The sequence below is a fragment of the Prorops nasuta genome, unplaced genomic scaffold (assembly GCF_024137725.1).
Source record: "Prorops nasuta isolate Cenicafe-Biocafe unplaced genomic scaffold, Cenicafe_Pnas_1.2 PNAS00002, whole genome shotgun sequence".
Classification (NCBI taxonomy): Eukaryota; Metazoa; Arthropoda; class Insecta; order Hymenoptera; family Bethylidae; genus Prorops; species Prorops nasuta.
This window is the reverse complement of record NW_027116799.1, coordinates 1,801,116-1,823,988: the sequence shown is the minus strand read 5'-3', so window position 1 is coordinate 1,823,988 and position 22,873 is coordinate 1,801,116. Positions and strand designations below refer to the sequence as shown.

The following is a 22,873-nucleotide window of genomic DNA, read 5'->3' as shown; positions in this document are numbered from 1 at the left end:
CAGATCGATGGCTCTGGCATCGCCGGAAGTGGCTTTCTGCTGTAAACAGAAAATTGCTCAAGAACCTATTTAAATTATATAAAATTATCCTTAAAGTCTTTAAGTTTAATCGCGAAAAGTGTTTGTTAATTATTCAGATAATTTTTTCAAATAAGGTTATCCGGAATAAAAAAACGATAGATGGCGGGGGCTAGGGCCAGACTCGCCGGTTTAGATATTTTCTGAGTAAAATGGAGGGGGAACTGCAAGCTTCCGTTTGTCTGCGAGGTCAGAGAAGGCTGTGTTCGGTGGTGAAAAACATGAAAATGGCGTGGCAACCGCAGGAAGAAGGACTAAGGCAAATTCTCATGCTCTTGAAGGAGTCTCAGAGCCCGGATACAGAAACACAACGTGTCGTACACCATGTATCCTTTTTATTGAAAACTTTTGTTGCTCGGGAAAAGCTATATACCCAACTTGTACCAATTCGATACAAAAGCGATAGACAAACTGGTAAGTCAACGTTCAAGTCGCAACAATTCGACAAAAGTTCTTTTATGTTTCCGCATTTCTCGACTTTTCTCTTATTTTTAAACCGTTTTTGTTAATATTTCTATCGTTTATTAATCTCCAGCCCGAAATTCCATTGAAATTCGTTCGCTCGAGTGAAAATTCATCGGAATGTTGAGGACGCAGCATTTCGTCTGAAGTTATTTTCCATTCAATTTTCACATTTCGCTTCCTTGTTTATCAATTGCCGTTTCAAAATTTCTTCAAAATCTGTTTTTGATTTTCAGAAATATCCTGTAAAGGTAACTTATATTAAATCGCTTGTGATATTGTCTTTATTTTTCATCCAATTTTCTTCTTGAGCATTGATTTTTCTATTGAAATTGTAAGATATAGAAGGTGATTTTAAGAATACGAACTCCAGTGAGAAAATCGTCAACTCTTACGATTTGAATTCTAAGTTTCATTACTATTTCCATTAGTTTAATTAAACCTGTTTAATTTTTATTCAAATGAGATTTTGAACGTCGAAAAAATGTGTAAGCAAACAAATACAAGAAACGTGTGAAGAAATGTGTTTCTATTTTTTCGTTGGATTTTGATCTCACCGGTTTGTTTGTTTCGCTCTGTTTTCTAGTTACTTATTAATTTTGTGTGGAAAAAGCGTTGAGATCGGCGTGCGCAGACTGTCATCTTAGACATTTTCATCACTTCTTTAATTGAAAAGCCTTTAATTCATTATTATATGTAAATTTTTACACGTGAAACAAGTTTTTACGATTTTTTTAAGGCTCTACATGTTGGTTAGGCGCTCGACGATTCATAGAATTTGCGCGGGATTCGCGATATTCTTTAATATTACACGCGGTAGGCTTACGCGAGTAATTCCTAACAAACACTTGAATCTTATTAAGATAGTATTTTTTTAAGCTTCTCTCTTTTCTCTGTTTTCCTTAACAACTTTGCAGAAATTGGAGGAGTTAAACAAATTTCCAGATTTCAATAATTATTTAATATTTGTGCTGACAAAACTTACATCAGAAGGTATGTTTGCTATTAATTATAAATTTTTTTGTTTAAGAATATAAAGCTATGCATTAATTTTCATTTTGAAGATGAACCGACTAGGTCACTAAGTGGACTAATATTGAAAAATAACGTAAAGGATCATTTTCACAAATTTTTGCCAGAAGTTACCAATTTTATCAAACAAGAATGTTTATCTGCAGTAGGAGACCCATCTCCTCTTATTCGAGCTACTGTTGGAATTTTAATTACGACCATTGCATCCAAAGGCAAGTTAACTCTTAATATTAATATGCATATTTATTCATTACTGTCTAAGACTATGAAAATAACTTAATTTATTGCATTTGCTTCTTTACTGATTCACTTTATTATTACAGGTGAATTAACAACATGGCCAGAGTTGTTGCCAGCTCTATGCCAAATGTTGGATTCTCAAGATTATAATGTGTGTGAAGGAGCATTTGGAGCACTTCAAAAGATTTGTGAAGACTCTTCGGAAATTTTGGATTCAGATGCCCTTAATCGGCCACTTAATGTTTTGATTCCAAAATTCTTGCAATTTTTCAGACATTCGAGTGCTAAAATTAGGTCACATGCAATTGGTTGTGTCAACCAATTTATCATAACGCGTACACAAGCACTCATGATACACATTGATAGCTTTTTGGAAAACCTTTTTCACTTGGCTACGGACGACGATCCTGATGTCCGAAAAAATGTTTGTCGGTAAGCTATAGATAGTTAATAGGCGTAATTATGATAGACTCCACGATTTTTTATTATTGGTTAAATCTTTTAGAGCCCTTGTAATGTTGCTGGAAGTTAGAATGGATAGATTGATTCCACATATGCATCATATTATAGAATATATGCTTATGAGAACGCAAGATCCAGATGATGGTGTAGCTTTAGAGGCTTGTGAATTTTGGCTTTCTCTGACAGAACAAGAAATTTGTAAAGAAGCTCTAGCACCACATTTGACTAGATTAGTACCAATCTTGGTAAGTTAGTAAAATGAGTAATTATAATGCATTAATTTAACTTAAATTTTTTTTTAATAAGGTAAAAGGAATGAAATATTCCGAAATTGACATAATACTACTGAAAGGAGATGTAGAGGAGGATGAGATGATCCCAGACAGAGAAGAAGACATTAGACCAAGATTTCACAAATCAAAAACTCATCATTATGGCGCCATTAAAATTAATCCTGATGAAAATGGTGCATTAGATGATGAGGACATTGATGCTGAAGATGGATGTGATGATGACTCTACGCTTAGTGATTGGAATTTAAGAAAATGCTCAGCTGCTGCACTAGATATGCTAGCAAATGTATTTAAAGAAGAATTATTACCTGTTTTAGTTCCAATTTTAAAGGAAACGTTATTTCATCAAGATTGGGAAATAAAAGAATCTGGTATACTTGCTTTGGGAGCTATTGCTGAGGGTAACATTCATTTTTAATTTAAATTATAATGATTAAAAATTTTATATAGTAATCAATAATAAATTTTGATCATCATCGTAGGTTGTATGTCAGGTATGATTCCACATTTATCAGAACTTATCCCATATTTGATTGGTTGTCTAAGTGATAAGAAAGCTTTGGTAAGATCTATAACTTGTTGGACATTAAGTCGTTATGCACATTGGGTCTGCGCACAGCCGCACGATACCCACTTGAAACCTTTAATGACAGAATTATTGAAAAGAGTTCTCGATGGCAATAAACGAGTTCAGGAAGCTGCTTGCTCAGCATTTGCAACTTTGGAGGAAGAAGCATGTACAGAATTAGTTCCCTATCTTGGCTTTATTCTTGAAACACTCGTATTCGCTTTTGGTAAGTTTATACAATTGCATTCATTTGATGTACTTGTTTCTATAAATTTTTACTATCGGCAGGAAAATACCAACACAAAAATCTTTTGATCTTGTACGATGCGATTGGGACGCTAGCTGATTCCGTAGGGCATCACCTGAATAAACCGGATTACATAAATTTGCTAATGCCGCCTCTTATTAATAAATGGAACGTATTGAAAGATGAGGATAAGGATCTCTTTCCATTATTAGAATGCTTGTCATCTGTTGCTACCGCGTTGAGATCAGGATTTTTACCATATTGCGAACCTGTATATAGGTAATACTTAAACCGAATATTTGTATAGTCTGTTTTTAATTTATATTACGATTTTCGTGATTTTAGACGATGTGTGTCTCTAGTAGAACAAACTTTAAATCAACACATAGCAAATACACAGAGTCCAGAACAATTTGAAGCACCTGACAAGGATTTCATGATAGTTGCATTGGATCTATTGAGTGGTTTGGCTGAAGGCTTGGATGGCCATATGGAAAGATTGGTAGTTAATAGCAACGTTATGCAATTGTTGTACCAATGCATGCAGGATGCAATGCCAGAAGTTAGACAGAGCAGTTTTGCTTTACTGGGAGATCTTACCAAAGCCTGCTTTCAGCATGTACTGCCATGTATACGTCAGTATTATGTGAAATTATTTAAATACGTAGTTTAATAAAATGATATGTTATATTTAAATTTTCTTCTATTTTTTATAGCTGATTTTATGCCAATCCTTGGACAAAATCTCAATCCAGAATTTATATCTGTTTGTAATAATGCTACATGGGCTATTGGAGAAATATCAATAAAACTTGGTAATTCTTGCCATTCATGAATAATAATGAATAATGTAAGGCTCTAAATTTAATCAGACATTTTTGCAGGTCCTGATACTAGTGCTTATATTCCTCTTATCCTGACTCAATTGATTGAAATCATCAATCGTCCAAACACACCAAAAACTCTACTAGAAAATACCGGTGAGTACAGAAAAACAGCTGCCTTTCTGGTTTCAGAAGAACTTATATATAAAGATATTCTTATTAGAAAATATCAGGATATCTTTTGTACATATAGGGTTAATTGAGAAAGATAGGCTTAGCTAGAGCTGAAGATATAAAATGTTCACAGTAGCAACACTGTAAAGTGAACAATCTACCAATAGAAAAGGTTTTCATATACGGTATCTTAGCATTTGGTGGCATTGAATTATATAGGCTTATATATTATTTCTTTTACAAAAATTACATCCCCTTGATGATGATAATAATTTCACACAAAAGACTCGCAGTGGTGATTTCTTTACCACATTTGCACGTTTATAATACAGGATAATTTTTTAGTATTGTATATTGAAGTTAATTTAGTGGTGTGCGATTGCCTGCAAGCTTCTTATGGCTGTATTGCCATTATAACTGCGATATATACGATATTTATAATTATGCTTGCATCAAACCCTAAATATATAGTTTTAACAATCATTTTCAAATTGGCCTTAAATTATCATGAAAAATTCTGTTTCTTAATTTTATCCAGTACTCTTATTTATTATATTATCCACATATATATATATATATATATACATCTGTATTTATATTATATTTATATATATATATATATATGTTTATAGTAGAGATCATTATCATGTAAAACGGTTTATTAATCATGGGCTCGCACGCTGCTATTCTAATTTTTCGATTATTGTTTTTCAGCAGCTACAATAGCACGAATTGCCTATGTTCACTTTCGGTATCTCATATGTTATCACCTGTGTTTCCACTGTCTTTATTAATTGTTAATATTTCTAATTAATTGTTAATTATTATTGATTGAATTAATTACAATTTAATTGACAATTTTTTTACAAACGACAGCATATAGTTCGCCTGAGTTGATCGTTCGCTATCAGTTTGTCTTATTGTTTGTGTTTCCGGTCACTTCACTACACTTCACTTGTCTACTTACCGAAAATGAATTGAAACCGTAGCCATAACGATCGGTCGCCTCGGTTATGTGTGTCCCCACGACGTCGCCCCCATGTTACAGCAGTTTGCCCGACAGTGGTGTGTAAATTTCTTTATTATTATATTCTATTACTTATTAATTAATTACCTTTTTTATTAGCACTTTATTATCATACATTATTATATTCTCCTGGATCCTCAGTACATTGCATATCAGTGCCTGCAAAAAACTTGCACAAATCTTTTCTTTTGTTTGTTTGTTTTACATTATTGAAATTTCATTTACCGACTTTAGAACTTAATTGCTGGACACGGAATTTATGGTTCGATGTCTTTTAATTCTATTGATTCAATTAATTTAACTTCATTAAATTTTGTTGTATATTTCTTTATGTTTTTGTTTTTATCATAATACTTTTTAAAGTTTAACATTTTTGTCATGATTTTTGCAGTACTGGGCAGTTTTAATTGAGTCTGTTTTAAGATATATTTTAATTTTTATTTGCCCCTCTGAGCAAGTATGTTGTGGGCTTTTAATCGATATATTGATAAATAGGGTAGGTTTACATTTGCCGAATTAGAATATGTATTCTGCCTTTATTAATTATCATTATTAATATTGTGCCATGCAATTTTTTTTGTTCACTTAAATTATTATTTGATCTTTTTTTTGTTCTTAACTAGAGTTTGGCTTGTGCATGCAATAGCAATTTGGTTTAAATTTTGAGACAGTTACTTTGCTCTTCGGCTTAGACGTTTTACATTCGATTGGCGCTTGGATGAATTTCATTTTGTGCTCTTATATTGGAGTACTATAATAATATGAAAAATCGAGTGAGATACTTGTCAAATGTAAACCAAACCTTGAAAATGATGCCAGTCAGATTTCTTTTGCAACACGATTATTTATTCCTTTTTTTCAATTCAGTTTTGTCTCTCATGGTTTATTCAAGTGGGCAGATTTATTGCCAAAAAGACACTAGATATCCTATTACCCTTTTACTCCTATTCGTGGAAGTTAGGGTAGGAAATGAAAAAAAGGAATCGAAATTAATGCAGGACCTTTTCTCTAATGTTGCAAACATTGATATATCTTAACCATTTTTTTTCAGTGTTTTTTTTTTTTTTTATATTATTATTAATATGTTCTGTAGATTTTTAAGGGTCGCGAAGTAGGTATAACTTCTGTTTATACCTGACATTAACAGTAATTTTATAATTGACATAAATCAGGTATAGGACTGGCCTCAAAAAATGCCAAATGTACGTGTTTTGCCTCAACGAATGCTACTCACTAAATTAAGATCTTTTGACGAATGATTTGTGGGAATGATGTTTCAAACTAAATGGCTATTTTGTCAATTTCTACTACAGCCATATCAATACATTTATACATTTACATGTAATTAATAGTCTCGAAACAAGGAAGATCCTTTACAGTAATTGTTCGAATTAAATTTTCGGACGATCATAGAAATAACTGTAAATCAAAAATTGAAAAAATCGTTTAAAGGACCTTCTTTTTGAGAATGAACATTGTTGATTTTCTCAGTGGCTTTTTAATGGAAATTTTTCAATAGGTGTGCTTCTTTACGGAATATAAGGGACAATGAAGAAAAAGACTCAGCATTTAGAGGTATGTGTCAAATAATTACGGTGAATCCTGCTGGAATTGTGCCAGACTTTATCTTCTTCTGCGATGCTGTGGCATCTTGGCAAAATCCATTGGAGGATCTTAAGGACATGTTCCAGAAGGTATTATCAATTGTATTTGTATACATTTTTTGTTTTTTGTCTTTACCTACTGAGATATTTGCTTATTTCCTTAAACTGATAATTATTATCATGTGTACGCAGATAATGCACGGATTTAAGAATCAAATTGGTGCAGAAAATTGGAAGCGATTTGTGGATCAGCTACCGCCACCGCTTATTGAGCGACTGCACAATTTGTATGGCGTTTGAGGAGCCCCATATACGCACGGTAAGCAGAATATCTGAAAATTTAAGTTAGTATTTCCAATTCTTAGATTAAAATGAATCCGGGTAAAGCTAAATGAATAAGTACTAACAATTCCAATATAATTGATTGTTAGAGTTTACTTGGATTTACTTTAAACGAACGTCAAAACTGATATGTTTGCTTATGTTTATGCACTTGCATTCTCTTTAAATTACTGATTTTCCGCGAATATAATTATTGGCCACTTAAATCTCTGAGCTCCGTTAAAATTTTAAATGTTAAAGAATGGAAATGCCAATATTGTCTTAGGTACTAATTTGGCTTGCTATATAGAATAAGATTTATGTTTATTTACAGAAGGCCGCTGTATCTTGCAGGCCGACTGGGGTTGGGCGGGAAACAAATTAAAGGGTAGACAGGGTGGGTGGGTGAAACCACGGCCTCTTCTCATCATCGTCGTCTTAACGTCACGGAAACGTCATCGTCGGGGCATCTGGGGGACTCACGTGTGGTCGTTGACGGAACGTCGAGGGTGAAGTACAGAATGGAAGAAAAGAAACAGACGAACGAATTTACACTAGCATTGGCCGATTAAGGGTGGGTAAAAGGGTGGGTGGGGTGGGAGGGAGGAATTTAACCGGGTCACCGACCACTTTCGAAGGTATCAAAACGTTAATTGACCAGCTACTGCGCATCTAATAAAATGAAACCTTATTAGAATGACAGAAAACGATACCTTATTCAATACGTACGTAACGTACATATTTCCTTAAACACTGTATCAGCATTGTGTATTTCTCGTTAACTTAAACGAGACTTATATTAAGCCAGCTGTAAGAAATCTTGGCTGACTGGAACTTCATTGCTAACTGACGTTAGTTACCTAATGTAAGCTTGGATATCACGTTATAGAATTTCGGTTTTGACTAGAATCGAGAATTGACATTGTTAGGCATTGATTTTAAGGCCACAGCTCTGTTAGAGCTCTTAGGTGATGTAGTTTATGGTCGGGAAGGCTAATTCTAAAATTGCACTAATTGGACAAAAATTAATGCATCGCTTAAACGGAGAGAAGTCTTTAGAATGTTCCTAATTGTTAAATAAATATTGATTATGGACCGATAAAATTCAACGAATTGATACAAATATACTTATCGGAGATAATTGTTTTTGCTACTCAATGAGAGAACTTGATGAAGAAAAAAAAGATAAGATATCTAAGATTTCTCAACGATGTTGATTCGAATGCGACTTAAAAATTCTCATGCATTGACAAAATTATCCAGCCTGACCTTGCTTATTTGATATAAAACATAGTACGTTATTTAGAAAATTTGTAGTGTACAGAAGTTTTTCGAGAATTGTATTTTTATACGTTGAACTCAATACAAATGCAGAAAGTGCCATTCCGTTCGTTCCGAACCAAAATTTTTCTGCTTAACTTTACTCTCTCCTTGCTAATTGTGATATTAGGTTACGTGAAGGTGTATCATCGTGTATGAAACATAATTCAAAGTATATAATTATCTAATATGGTATTTTACCTGCAGACGATTTTTTGTGATCATATTTTTCTTTCTTTTTTTGTTAAAGGTATTAAATTAGGGTCATATTAACATTAGTGTAAATAGATAACGCATTTTAGAATGAAAACTTTATTACTATTTTTTCAAATCTTTGCTTACTATAGAAAGTACTAAACCTTTACCATTTATAATTGATGAACGATCTGATGATTATTTTCATGTAGAAATACGATTCGAGAATTTACCGAGAGTCTATGACGTGACATCTTTAGCAAAATCTCGCAATTGATTTTATCTGATTATTATACGCATAGATAATTTTATTTCGCGCAACGATTTCACTTTTAACATGACTATAAATATATATGATATATATATATTGAGGAAGAGAAGGTAGTTTCAGTTTTTTGCGCGAATAGAAGTGGTTCCAAAAATGGAAGATGAGTAAATGCAATCGTCATAAAGAAAGAAAAACAAATTGAAGAAAATACGCTAGAAGATTAAGATAAAATTATATATTAATGTGAAAATTCATGAATCAAGAAAATAAGATGAAAGCTGTTAAAAAGCTTTAGTAAGCTATTTCTAGAACTTTTATGACAAAACTGTATTTTTATTTATTTAATAATAACTTTTTTATTTGTCTCTTATCAACACCTGTCGCGAATAAGTAAACAAGCTCAACATGAAAATACTGGAAATAAGCTGATCGCTAAGTCACTGTTGTCAATAAAATTTTTGAAGTTTATCAATAAATAAAGCAGCTGGCGGGAACGGCTGGCGTGGGCGAGTGAGAAAATTTGAAAAGACAAAAAGATTTAAAGAATAGAGATCGAAAGGGAGTAGGGAAAACTATGTGAAGGATAGGCTATTAATTATTTTTGAATGTCTATTATTTTATACCTTATAACAAGAAATTGGTTGTTTAATGTCATTAGTCGATGGAAATGTTACCCTGATAATTTTGGTAATATGACAGATTGATGCAGCCGAGCTAATTGGTATTCATGATAAAATTGCATCACTGTTTTTCTTTTTTCATTAACAGTAGCTATGAGAAATTGTCTTTCGGTGCAAGGGGAAGATGTCGAGCGGAGAGATTTTAATGATCGTGACTGCTCCTTACTCCACGTTTATAAACTGGCATAGTCATACACTTATCCCTATCTGGTCCTTTCCTTGCTCTGCCTGTGCCATTTTTGTGATATTACTATTTTTTTATATTACTTAAGGATTTTCCAAGATAGATTTCGATCACGTGGAATCACCTCCTAATCTAATTTTTCTAAAATAAATTGTTGTAAAGAAAATCTCTTGTAAAAATTCATTAGTCTACTTTTTTAATCGATTGATTATCCAGCATATAATTCTCACATAGTACAGCTCAATCATGTGTCAATGAGGTCGCATCATAAATTAATTTATTGTAAACCTAAACAATTTCATGTAATTCATACTCAACTTTTTTGCTCATAAGCATTTTTTTCCCACGCCTGTAAATATAAATATAATGAAGCAATATTAGTATGAATGTTGTAACAATGTTATAAATGAATGAAACAAACATAATAGTGAGATGAAATGTTTAAAAAGGAGGAGGTATCACGTGACGAATTAGATAATATATATATTAAAAACATTTAAAATAAAAAAAAAACATAGGAAAAAGCTAATGAATTGGGTTAAAGCAAATTTCTACGTGTAAAATGTAAAGATATGTGAGATTGTCTATTTATAAATAATATATTAAAGAAAAAGTGTCCTAGAGATAAAGCTCGATTAGCAATTTGAGGCAATTTTCAGTTTTTTTATCGCGAGTAAGTGTAGAAGAAGCATGCATGATGATGTCACTAGGGGATGATTGCAAATTAACTAATTAAATGACACTATGGTACACCCACTTATATACGCAAACAAAAAGCCACAAACATACGTACACAAGTAAATATATTGTTGTATCTTTATTGTTGTTGTTGCATGAGACTAGCGTAATAGACTGAACCATACAAGTGGTTAAATAACTATTAACATAATATTTCTTAATTAATGCTATATTATTGTAATTATTATACGGTGTGTGTATTATATATAATCATAACTTTTCGCGCGGGCAGTGTTCGGAGCAAATTCCTATCCTTTGGGGAATCACCATTTTCTTTTTAATCCAACAATTGTGTGTGTGCTTCCTGTTAAGAATCGTTCATTAAATGTTTTTGTTCTATTCACTTTTTAAAATTAAGCAAATTCTTTGCACAGTTTTCGTCATAGATTACTTTTGGTTAAGCCAATCTTCACTTTACTCGTTTAAGCAAACTGATTTAAAGATTTTATTAAATTATGTATACATATAAATATTATTGTTTTTTGTATTGTTTTAAATAAGCAATTCCACCACACTATGTGTATTCTGTACTTTAAATTGGATCTTGAGGGAGCTTTCGTTTTCTTTTTACTTATTTATCCAGTTATTTGTATATATTTGTGTAGTGTTAATTATGATTTTTTTTATTAAAGAGCCACTGCATTGTTAATTACGATTCAAGTTGAAGAAAAAGAAAGATGGAAATTAAGATCTTTTAAGGCTTGGTGATGTATAATAAATGTTTCTTTTTTCTCCTATGTTTTTCTTTCTTCCTTCAAAGGATTCGAATTGAACAGGGGCTGTTCCTTGTACCTGAATATCCTATCCTTGCGGCACGAGTCATTTTTAAACGTTGTATAATAATTATTAAATGATAAGAGGTATCTCTGCCAGCTTCTTCCAGTCTCGCTTCGCAAACGTCCGCCAAATCTCTGTGGAGCTACTCACCTCGGTCAGAGGGAAACACTAATTGTTTTATTCTTCTTTTTATTATTATTAATATTTTAATAATATTATTACTGCTATTATTGTTGTTAAAAACATTGACTATTTAGTGGTTAAGCTTCTAACGCGAGTCAACTTGCAAATTTTTCTGATCCTTCCTAAGGTTTTGCAGAATTTTGCCTCCCCAGGAGGTACTACCAACTAAGCTGCCATTAAAACAATTCTTCGTTTTTCCTTTATCAGATATTGTACTATACTATATCCCCTAAGGGGTTGAAATCACTTGTAAATTGAAAAGTTTTACTTATATAAGTAAAATCCTCAATTTTTTGAGGCTTATACAAGATATACATTATTCTTATTGATTTGGTAAATTTGTCCTGAAAAAACAAATCAATAATTTTTTATGACCAAGAGAAGAAAACAAGTGATCGTCTGCAGAACGAGAGAGAGCTTTAATTTTTAATCTATTTATTATCAAATAAAGATAATAAGAGACAGGAGAACTAAAAAATTTATCGCTAAGACTTAAACGAAGGAAAAAATGAGATAAGAGTAAACGCGAGATATTTTTGAAGAAGCAATTGATTCTCACGAGACAAACAGTACAAGTATTATTTAATAGAAGAGAAGAGAAGCAGGAAGGGTTACAATGTGATTTGCGCGGTACTAGAAAAAAGACTGATTGTAAATCGTCGTTTAAATGATTAATTAATAGACTATTGGGTCCTGCAGGTCTGTACAACGTGCTCCTGAAAATCTTGTAGGTGATAATCATTGGCCAATTAAAAGTAATCAACGATTTAAAATTCACCCGTTAAGAGAACAAAAGTACGAAAAAGAGAATAAGAAAAAAGTCGCACATACAGCTGTTCTATAAGCGAATGAATATTATTTTTCAGCAGCTTCATTTCACCCTTTCTCGAAATGTGCAATCGATACTTTTATCCTGTATAAACGAGATAGTCGATATGTTTTACTGGGTAATTAGAGAGATTTTATAATGACTGAGAATGTGACATTCCTTCTTAAATGTAGCTGTATCCTAAACTTGCATGGCGAAAGTGCAACGTGAATAAATAAAATGCATGAGTTGAATAAAGAAGCAGCCTCAGATCAATTTCCCCCTGGCAAATCTATACATCCTATTTATTCTCAAGTGACTCTCGCTCTCGTTACATTAATCAACTTTTCAGTCGAATCTTATATAAATATATATATATATATATATATATATATATATATATATATACATTCATTCGAATCAATTAATTCCCTCGTTACTTTCGGCCTGGATCCACAGAAAATGATTGATCGTGAATTAACGAGAGATGGGGGGTTGGGAGAGCTGGAGATGTGCTGGAATATGGCTAACCGTGGTAATTTGAATGATCGTCGATTTGGTAATGGAGAGATTTTTTTCGACGATGTAGCAGAGAAGCATCTTGGCGTAGAATTGAATAAAATGAGAGTCAGAGGAGAGGGAATAAAACGGGGTATTACAGGTCGATCGGTATCGGAGCTTAAGTGATTGCTTCTCTTCATTAAAGCTGTTGGTTCTATTCGCTTCCTGAACGTGAAGGACAGGTGCGGTAATGGCCCGTATCCTATAGGGGTGAGAGGGCAGCGAGTCGATTTAACCCCCTCTCAGTGTAACCCTGGAGACTATTACGCGAATTGATTCGGCATCGGATCTGCCCAGGGGCGGAAACACCGTTTAGCTCCTCGTTTCACCCCCTCTTGACTCGCTTTCATCCCTCTTGTCCACCTACCCCCTTCCCTCCTGCTGCTCTCTTCCACCCTCGACCTCACTTATCTCATACAAATTTTCTCACTACCCCTGCGCGCGGCCTCTACCACCACCCCTCTACTCGATACTCACTCGCCGCCAATCTCTGCTGTCTAGCTTCCTTCGTCCAATGCGATAATGATAATGGGCTATGATCGAACGGAGTCCTCGGAGAATCAACGCCGATATTTATCCCGCCCTGCAATAAAATCTCTCGATGAGCTAGGTGACTCTGTATATGTAATTGTATATCAATTAAACTAAACGGATCGTTTGGATGTTTGCATAGTTGAGTTGTCGCGCGCCAAGATAATTTGACCTTCGAGGGCGTTTAATTGGCCATTCTAACATTTTTTTCTCCATCCCGAGGCGAGTTACATGTATAGGTTTACGCGCAGCCTTCGAGCTGATGTAAAAATTTGAATTTCAGCTGCGGAGGTAAATCAAGATGAAGGAAAGGTAATCCCGGAGAAGAGGATAAACAACCTGACGTATTTGGGAATTGATTTAGCAGCCGTAGATCTTCCAGGGAGTTACGTTGCATTAAATAATAAAATCAGTGATTGCTGCCGGTGAGATGTTGCTGCTGGAGCGAGGGAGAAGGGTAACATGGCGAGCGCGGGGGTGTACCAGTGGAAAACGGGCCTTTACACCCCCACCAGATATATCATCGCCTGGCAGTTATGTGTGTCATGAATTTTAGATTATCCTTGGATTAGATTAAGGGGCGGTGCGCGAACTCCCAGCCCCTTGGAACGGAAACGCAAACCCGTCTCTCTCTCTCTCTCTCTCTCTCCCCCCTCTCTCTTTTTCTCTCTCCTTTCTTTTTTTTCCACTCACTCTGTTTCTTAACTTGAATTATTGAAAAATCAAAGGGACTTGGATATTTTCTTTCCTTTTCTTGTCAATTGAATCTTGGACCAATTTTCAAAGATGATTCTTCATCGGTATAGCTCGCAGTATTATATTATGAATTTTTAAAGAGTTTTTCGTCGAATGTGTGCGAGAAAAATAGCGGTAAATCGGTAGACGCTGAAGGAGGAATCTGATATTCCAAGCAACCATTTTGATTCCCGTTGTAGAAAATGACCGCGGAAACCACCGGTGCCAACTCGACGTCCCAGAATGATTATTCTCGTGCTCGGCCAGCTCTGGTCGAGGGTTCAGCGTTATAATTGATGGCTCTAGCGCGTTTTAGCTGGTATTATACGCGGCTTATACTGCCGGAAAACACCACCGAATTTCTCTCCGCTACGCCCCACTTCCGCCACGCGGTACAAACGACGGCCAATTTACGAGCAATTGAAAAAACTTCTTAAAACTCGGATTAAAATAAGCGGCCGACCCCTCGCAAAATTATCTCGCCGGAAGTTTATTTTACACCGGAGTAGATCTCGACTTTTTCTCAAATCTGCCAGAGGAAAGGGGGTGGTAGGGGGTGAGGGTAATTCCTGAGGGAGGCCAACTACAAAATTGCTGGATTTCATCATTGAATGTAGATAAGGAAGAGAGTTTGGAAAGTGAATGAGAGAGAGAGAGAGAGAGAGAGAGAGAAAGAATTAAAATTAACTTTATTTAGTGTAACGGTGTAGTTAATCTCTTAATTATACAAATAAAGTTAAATAATATATAAAAGAGAAAGTTGCACGTATCTGCTCCCAGGACAAAGAAAGAGAAAAAGCTAGGTGTGCAGAGTGTTTGCTTGGATATAAGCGAGGGAGGGACAGTTATAAAGCTAGGACTCGCTAGCAGGATGATCCGAGACATAATTTTAGGGAATGATTCACGGCTCTGTGCCGGACTCTCGCGGACACGGAGGATATCCAGGCTAAAACGGAGATGCTGCCCAATGTAGTTCAACATTGGGGCTCTCTTAATGCAATAACGGCTGGCTCCCGGATAAATCAAGCGCACCCGGACACCAAACCGTGCTCCAGCGTGTAATCGCGTTACCCAGGAAGTCCCACGGGCGCCGTTATTGCCCGTAGAGAGCCAACGCTATCCCCTCCAGCCTCCAAACCAGCGTCCACCATCCTCGATTAAACGATTTAATTAAAAATTACTACTACCCCCCCCACCCCCCACCTCAACCTTACAAAAAAGATGTACGCTTCGCTTCTGCAAAGTTACACCAAAAAATTTAACCTCCACCTTCAATCCTTTTTTCCATTCTTTTTACAGATTTTTCGTACAAACGTCCTACGATTAACGTAATTCAGCATTAATCGGAAACTCAATTCTTTCCAAGTTTTATCCGCAATTTGCTCCGAACATTGCTATACATCGCGACAGTAAAACTTACAAAGGCATCAACGAAATTATCTTATAGAATCTTTCCTCTTGTCCAAATGTACAATTTCCAAAAGCATTTCTCTCTATTAATTCATATAGAAAAAATCAACTAAAGCGCGTCATTTATACTTATTCCTCGCAGAAATATATAATACACAGTTCATTATCGAGTTCTATTCATTACTTTTTATACAGTTGTATGCCTCCTTTGTACTTTTGGGGACGAACGCGGCCGTCGGAGCCGTGAAAACGAAGGAATTTACGCTAAACTATTCGAAAAGGTTGAATTAACACAACGAGATAACGATGAACTTATAGAACTATCAACAAAAGGTAATATAACGATATAATCTCAGTCTGGATTGAATGGATCTTACAAATCTTCATTATTTACCAAAATGGAGGACGCAGAAGCTTACCGGAAGCAGATGTATCCGGCTGGTGTCTGGTTGTGTGCTTGCAAAATGGCAAGAATGGGGCTGTAACAGGTTTTTTTCCACGTATATGACATGTTTGCACCGGCTTGTCGAAACAGAGGGCTTCTCGATGCCTCGAGTTTAAAAGTGAAGATCGTCGATGTTGGAATTGCAGGATGCGGCGACGGTGGCCAACAGAAAGGAGCCCAAAATTCAATGGATAACGAGGATAATGATATTTAAACGCTTTTGACGATGATCTTTACGCCGGCCTGTCGAGACCGAGGGCTTCCTGGTGTCGCCTAGCCTTCAGTCGAAGGTCGGCGATGCTCGAGTTTTTTGACCTCGCTGCAGCGGCCGCTAAGGAAGCCGCCAAGCTCAGTGGATGATGATGATGATGATGATGACTCGCTGGTGGCGGAGGTGGAAGACAAAATAAACCGCCTGTTGCAGCTGCTGCATAGTGCAGAACTGCCGGGTCGAAGGCTGAGCCCCCGGCTGGCCCCACGCTACTTCCGGTACTCTGCATCGTTGGATGCAGACGCAGTGCAGGCAAATAAGGCGCTACTCTGCAGGGTTCCAAACTAGAAGGAGGACTGCGTGGTTCCAGCACCATATTCCCAACCACACCTACGAAACGTCGTTCACTTATATGTATATCCATGCAGTATAGGTGCATGTTAACATTAAAAAGGAAGAATTATTCTAATATATATATATATATATACTGAAGCTCCAGTGCAAATTACCTTTGTGCAACTGACTCTCGTGCTTGCGACACTTGGCCCGCCGGTTCTGGAACCAAACCTGAACGCGTGCCTCGCTGAGACCGAGTCTCTGGCTCAGTTCCTCCCTCATAAAAGCATCCGGATAATGAGTCTCGTCGAATAACCTCTCCAGTTCTGCCAGTTGTTCCAAAGTGAAATTCGTCCTGGATCTCCTCTGCTTCCCATTTCCGTTTCCGTTGTTCCGACAACTCGATCCTGCCAACAGATTTGTTCAAACGTTACAATTCAATCTTTTATGCGATTAATTATTGCTTTGCTTGATAAAACTACTGCTTCATCCTCTTGCGAGCTCGAGAGTGATTAATGGGGTCCATGGGAACTATGAGAAATGGCAGCGTATTTCCAAATTCATTCCTTCGATTCTCTCACGGCTCATTTCTTCCGGTATGCGAGCCATCAACATAAATTTTCACTGCCGCCGCACCGGCCTCGCATTTCAATCGCCTCGCTCGGAGTTTCTACGATTGGCTGACATTAGGCGTCCTTTTCCACTCGCATAGTCATTATGGCGATAATGGTGAAAGTTCCCGGTGGAAAAATCACCTAAAATCTCTTCTGGTGGAAGACATTAAAAGAAACCACTGGAATTCTCTTTGAAATTCATGCTTAATGTCAAAAACGCGAAAAGGTCCGGTGGCTTGTAAATTTGAGTAAGAGCTTAATTGCATGTAAAGAGAAAACTAGTCGAGTGAATACGAGAGGAAAATATTAATTATTATTTAGGTACTTTTATGGGTAAAATTGGCTGTTTGTCGTAATGGAATTCGGATATCTGGAAAAATTTCGAGATAGGGAAGGGAAGTAGTTTTGCAGAAGGGAGATGAGATTAATCATTTGTACAATGTGAATAGTCAACGAATGACGGAGCGAATGTACAATTTCTGGCTGTACATATATTTATAAGCATTATACATAAGGGGAGGGGGGGAGGGGGCAGAATTTCTTACGCAAGGGTTTAGGCGAAATTCTTGGAGAGTTGCCGAAAGCATCGCCGCCAGTTAAAGAGACACTCGGATAATTAACGGTATAGGTTTTAATTAATGGGTGCTTAATGTAAAGTAAGTACGATACAGCTCTTGGAGTTATCGAGGCTACGTGGTAGCTGTAGAATAGGGGGTGGGTGGAAAGAGAGGGGGCAGGGGGTAGGATTAAGCATCTCGAGCAAGAGCCCTTGACGAAGGGGATGTGATTTATATAATTTAGCAAAGTGGTGAGCTACCAAGTCTTATACGGGGTCGTTAGTTACCCCTCCAAATCCTCCTCCCATAATATACCCCCACCCCTCCCTTTCCCCATCCCCACACATTTTCTGCCTTCTAACACTGCACCTAATCACCGTTTACATCTTGCCACCTTTCGTGCCCCTACTTTCTTTCCATCATTTATGTCATCATCGAAATACAAATACGATAAAAATCCCTTCTATGCATTGTCCTTGTGAATATTTCCCCTCCCCCGTTACCCAACGTCGTATACCAATGTGAATAATCTGTTTCTTTTTTTTTCGTTTTTCATTCTGCAAAGATTTCTATGCAAAGCTGAGATTTTTATGCGAGTTTAATTTAATTAAGCCATATTGAATTGAATGAAAGAAGAGGGTATATAAGAGTGGATTTTTGTTAGAACAATAAATTCACGGCTTTGTCAATTATATGTAAGAGCTTGAAAGTTTGGAGGCGAGTATCCATATGTACGGTGGTTTAAAGTTGCCCCAGCTACGGACCCCTGTAAAATAGCGCGGTTTTTAGGCCGGTGCTGGTTCAACCCCTGGCGCGATGCTCCCTACAACATTAACCAACTAACAACTCCACTATATGAACTCCATTCTGACCCCTTCAATTTGGCAAGTGCAGACATCGACACGTTCTTGTCATAAAATTATTTTAGAATCCATGAATCTCAATTCGACCATTCCTTTCCCACCAATAAATCCCATTTACAATTTTCTTTTCATTCCTTTGTGCCGATTTAATGAGCCTTGCAGTAACCATAAAAGAGTGTTTCGCTTCTACGGGCCATAATATTTTGAATTTTGTCAAATCATTTATTTTATTCTTGTTTATAGCGATTCAGTGTCTTGCACTAATTTTTATCGAGAAAAGTTGCAAAAACGATTGAACGATATTGTTGGTGTCTGAGCGAGGCTGGTAAGTGGTAAAACAAGCATGGAGCGTATAGCAAAGGGGGTAGGGGGTTGAGACCCCTTGTGGAAAACTCGAAGCAATCACATTCGGACACGAGGGGTGGCTAATTCGATTACTAAGAGCTGCTTGGCCCGATCTGGCCAAACCAGTCCCCTTCTACCGCCCTGGACTCTTTAGGTATCACCATCCCTATATTTTTACCCATCTCTAAATCTCCAGAAATATTTTCCCTGTTAGGCGAGAAAGAGTGGATCATACAAATATCCAAACGGGCAGTGACCCGTGTAAATTGTTAATCAGTTACCCTTCTTAATAAATATTAAGCCAATTGAATTTTAGTTTCACTCAATAAAGAAATGATTTCATTTTGAAACGTCTGTCCCTTCCTCTCACGTGACATAACGGCGATTAAAAGCCTTTCTCAATTATATTCAATCTCCGCTAAATATCCCTATCAATTAACTTTGTCCAAATAATAAAATCTTGCTGTAAGACCAAATATTCGTATATAAAGAAAAAATAGTATTGGTCCGAGAAAGAAAAAATATTTCTTCTCGAGATTCAAGACTGATTTACGGTTAGCCAGTTGGTCGAATGGGGAAAGTGAAGTCGTTTTTCAGAAAGTTATAACTGCACGTAAGATAAATATGCGAGGAGGTTTTTTGACCCGGGGTCAAGCACCAACACCAACGTATTCCAACGAGTGCAAAGTAATGAAAGTTCTTCTGGAAACTCAAACGCCAGTGGAGAGATCGACGCCGAGTCAGGCGTATCTTCCTTTCTACTTTGAAGCATATTAACAAACGAGACGCTTCAACGTACAGGAAGATATTTTTCCTTAACAAAATAGAGTAATGAAAGGTAAGAATTGGCCGAAGAAGAGTGAAAATTGAATCGCGAGAGAGATTTGTCGTGGGAGGATCGCAATAAATGCGCGACTGTGTAGATCGGGAATAAAAGTGGTGTCGGGTTAAGCGGGCTTGGTTGGTATGAAAAAAAACATGCAAAACGAAAAAAAAAATTTGCGTTGCGGGCAGCTCGCATGAATTTATGGTTTAATATGCGGCCGCGTTAGTTGTGTACGCCCCCTAAAAGGGGCTCGCACGTCGTATCTCCCGGGGGCCCATAACTTTTCGCGATTAAGCGCAAATCAAAAAGCAATCTGCCCCGGCAGCCATCGCAGACGCGAAAGTAAAATCATAAATATCCGCCGAAGGCAGCCAAGCATCCGTACCAAGAGTGCTGCAGTACATCAGTCCGACTGGACTTGCAAGCCCCGGCTCTCTCCGAACCTCTTCATCTCTCTCTCTCTCTCTCTCTCTCTCCTCCCATTTTTTACGTCGCCCCCTCGTACCACCCTCCAGTCACGACGGATCTTTGATGCCTGCCGTATAAATCCAGCATGAAACTTTACCTATCCATCGCTAAGCTCCGAGCTTTATCGAGCTTTCTCACACTCCACCATTTTTATTTATCCATCCTTTATCCTTTTCGTTTAACACTATTGTAGGTTCGAGTGGAGAAACGGCTAAAATAAATCTCGATGTTCGATAAATCCACTACGAGAGTTTGCTCACTGCACTTGCTAAAACTCCGAGCTTTACCATAAGCTTTTTCACGTTTCATCATTTTTCATATCGCTTTATCCTTATTTATCAATAAGCAAATTTTTCCCTCCAGTCTCCGTTCATTTGCCAATTATTTTCTCAACTTTTTGTCATTACTTTCTTTCGCCCTTCGCTTTTCAGTATGACTCGAGTTTGCTCGGAGCTTTTACGGGGGGCATAAGGTAGGAGGCTGCTCGAGCTTTTGGTAAAAAATGTACGAGATTGGGGTTGATATCTTGTTAGGATCACGACTCAGCTGCGGTTGATGTCTATCGGCGTGAAAACGAGCACGGGAAGGTCAGAAACCCTTCTGGATGTGGCGTGGTCGAGGCTTCAAGCTTCCTTTATAATTCAGCAAGTCGTCCAATAAAGCTCACAAGTGATTGGGAATAGCTGACCGTTCACAATGTAACGACCACCGACCATTCCTTTTATCCACGTGCCAAATCGCCTTCGATATCTACACTGCGACGTACCAACACTTGCACTTTCCCACGTGAAGAGACAAAAACTCGTCTCGTCATTATCGTGCCATAAAGAAAATGAACGTTCGGTCAGAGATTACAAATCTGCGAGATTATTAATTTAGGGTAATGGAAGCATTAGAAGGTCGATTGTCGAGAGACTCACCCTTTATCGGATCCTCTTGGTTCTGGAATGGTTTGGAAATGTGTGGCGAGTCCTTGGAGACGACGCGTCTCAGTCCAAGAGCGGTGTGGAGGCATTCAGGGAAATTTTCTGGAATGGGTGAGTTTTCTCTGGAGATGGCTGGTGGCGAACGCTCCCTGGAAATCGTGCAGGGTGGTGAACGATCCCGAGGGATCGGAGGTGGCGACGGACTGCATCCGAGGAGCTTTCGAACGGAAAGCTTCAATTCCGGGGTCTTCAGTGGCAAAGAGCCTTTGTTTATTTTCGTTTCCTTCAGTTCCTTCGTCACTTTCGCTTCTTTCGCTTCTTTCGCTTCCTTCGACTCCTCGCTTTCCTTCATCGACTCTCTCGCATCCGTCGTATCCATGTTTTCCTCTGGCTCCTTCGCGTCCTTCGACTCTTTCCCTTTACCGGTGGACAGATCTTCCGGCTGCAGTCGAGCTTCCGGCGACGGTGGAGCCAATGGCGGTTCGCCGACGCTCCCAACGTCCACCGAACTTTCGACGTCGGTCGACTCGTTACTTCCGCCACCTCCATCTAAGAAAAAATTTCACGATATTACAATTGGCCTCTTATCTCTTACCCCAAATCACACAATTTCCTTATAAAATCTCCCCCTTCCACTTGGTCTCCCGTTACCCACAACGGCGAGTTCTCGAATGAAAATTAAACTTATCCTTGCAACCTCGACTAATCACCTGATGGATAACAATCTCAAACTAAACTACCAATGTCTACTTGTATTCTTGAAAAATAAAGCAATACACGAGAATTTCAGTTTGCACGTTCGATCGGTTTCACAGGAAAGCGAGAGTTCTTCAAATATTTCAAGGAGATTGCTCACAATTTACAAAGCAAAGAGATGATACTACTCTCGACGAAGGACGAAAGATGAAAGTCCTTATAGTTGAAATTGAAAAATAATCCAGCTGGTGCGTGGTTGTAGATTAACGAATCGGGATCAATTTTTGGATGGGTAAGCACAGACACTTGTATTAAGTTAGATGATATATCACATTGTCATGCATAAGGGTAATTAATGCTGGCGAGGGATTGGAATTTCAAGCAAAACGAGACATACATAGAGAGAGAGAGAGAGAGAGAGAGAGAGAGAGAGAGAGAGAGAGAGAGAGAGAGAGAGAGAGAGGCTGACGTACTGTGTCCATTATCGTTGGGGGTGGCGAGGAGATGGGCGACACTCAGGGTGATCCTTGGCCTCTCGTTTCTACAGGATCTGTCAAGGCCAGCACTATCGAAGCTTTTCGAGACAAACTGGGCGAGCTGCTCCATGCTGCCGCGGGATCTTCGAGGTTTCGCGCGGAGCGTAAAGCTCGACGGCCGCGGAGAGCCGACGAGCAAGCAGCGCCGTCGCGACGCCACGCGCCGACGATGGACGCCATTCGAACGCCGGCCAATCAAATCCCAGTGGGAGGAGCTTAAATACACCCCCAACCCACGCCAGAGGATCCTCCTCATTAGCATCCGCGAGTTCTACCCCCTTGGAAAACCCTCCCTCTCCTCCAACCCTCGCGTCCTTTCCCTCCGTAC

General features: G+C 37.7%; 2 protein-coding genes across 3 annotated transcripts; one reads left to right on the top strand and one right to left on the bottom strand.

Annotated features, from left to right (window-relative positions):
• The first annotated feature begins 135 nt into the window (after positions 1-135).
• Tnpo (transportin 1) lies at positions 136-7,881 on the top strand. The gene is made up of 15 exons (XM_066743889.1): positions 136-404; positions 1,458-1,533; positions 1,605-1,784; positions 1,896-2,244; positions 2,318-2,519; positions 2,581-2,968; positions 3,050-3,361; positions 3,424-3,661; positions 3,728-4,017; positions 4,099-4,197; positions 4,267-4,362; positions 5,370-5,445; positions 6,927-7,101; positions 7,204-7,330; positions 7,667-7,881. The coding sequence occupies exons 1-14, from the start codon at positions 231-233 to the stop codon at positions 7,309-7,311; spliced, it is 2,763 nt and encodes a 920-aa protein (XP_066599986.1). The 5' UTR covers positions 136-230; the 3' UTR covers positions 7,312-7,330; positions 7,667-7,881.
• Positions 7,882-7,947: 66 nt separating this feature from the next.
• Positions 7,948-22,761, bottom strand: LOC136783211 (retinal homeobox protein Rx2-like). Of its 2 annotated transcripts, XR_010824234.1 has the most exons (5): positions 22,483-22,761; positions 21,308-21,862; positions 16,888-17,121; positions 16,142-16,768; positions 7,948-13,629 (listed from the first exon to the last, which is right to left on the bottom strand). XR_010824234.1 is itself a non-coding variant. In XM_066743160.1 (4 exons), the coding sequence occupies exons 1-4, from the start codon at positions 22,613-22,615 to the stop codon at positions 16,401-16,403; spliced, it is 1,290 nt and encodes a 429-aa protein (XP_066599257.1). In that variant the 5' UTR covers positions 22,616-22,761; the 3' UTR covers positions 15,588-16,400. The 2 variants fall into 2 exon arrangements, 1 of the variants encoding a protein (XP_066599257.1); XM_066743160.1 differs by lacking the exon at positions 7,948-13,629 and having other exon boundaries at positions 15,588-16,768.
• Between the last annotated feature and the right edge of the window lie 112 nt (positions 22,762-22,873).

Bases quoted from the DNA above. Each gene is read 5' to 3' on its own strand.
- Tnpo (XM_066743889.1), top strand. From the start codon at position 231: ATGGAGGGGGAACTGCAAGCTTCCGTTTGTCTGCGAGGTCAGAGAAGG. The intron at 2,969-3,049 runs GTAACATTCATT...TCATCATCGTAG, and splicing joins TTTGGGAGCTATTGCTGAGG to GTTGTATGTCAGGTATGATT. The intron at 4,018-4,098 runs GTCAGTATTATG...TATTTTTTATAG, and splicing joins GCATGTACTGCCATGTATAC to CTGATTTTATGCCAATCCTT.
- LOC136783211 (XM_066743160.1), bottom strand. From the start codon at position 22,615: ATGGAGCAGCTCGCCCAGTTTGTCTCGAAAAGCTTCGATAGTGCTGGC. The intron at 21,863-22,482 runs GTACGTCAGCCT...ATTTTTTCTTAG, and splicing joins CCCCAACGATAATGGACACA to ATGGAGGTGGCGGAAGTAAC. The intron at 16,769-16,887 runs GTAATTTGCACT...GACGTTTCGTAG, and splicing joins CGAGAGTCAGTTGCACAAAG to GTGTGGTTGGGAATATGGTG.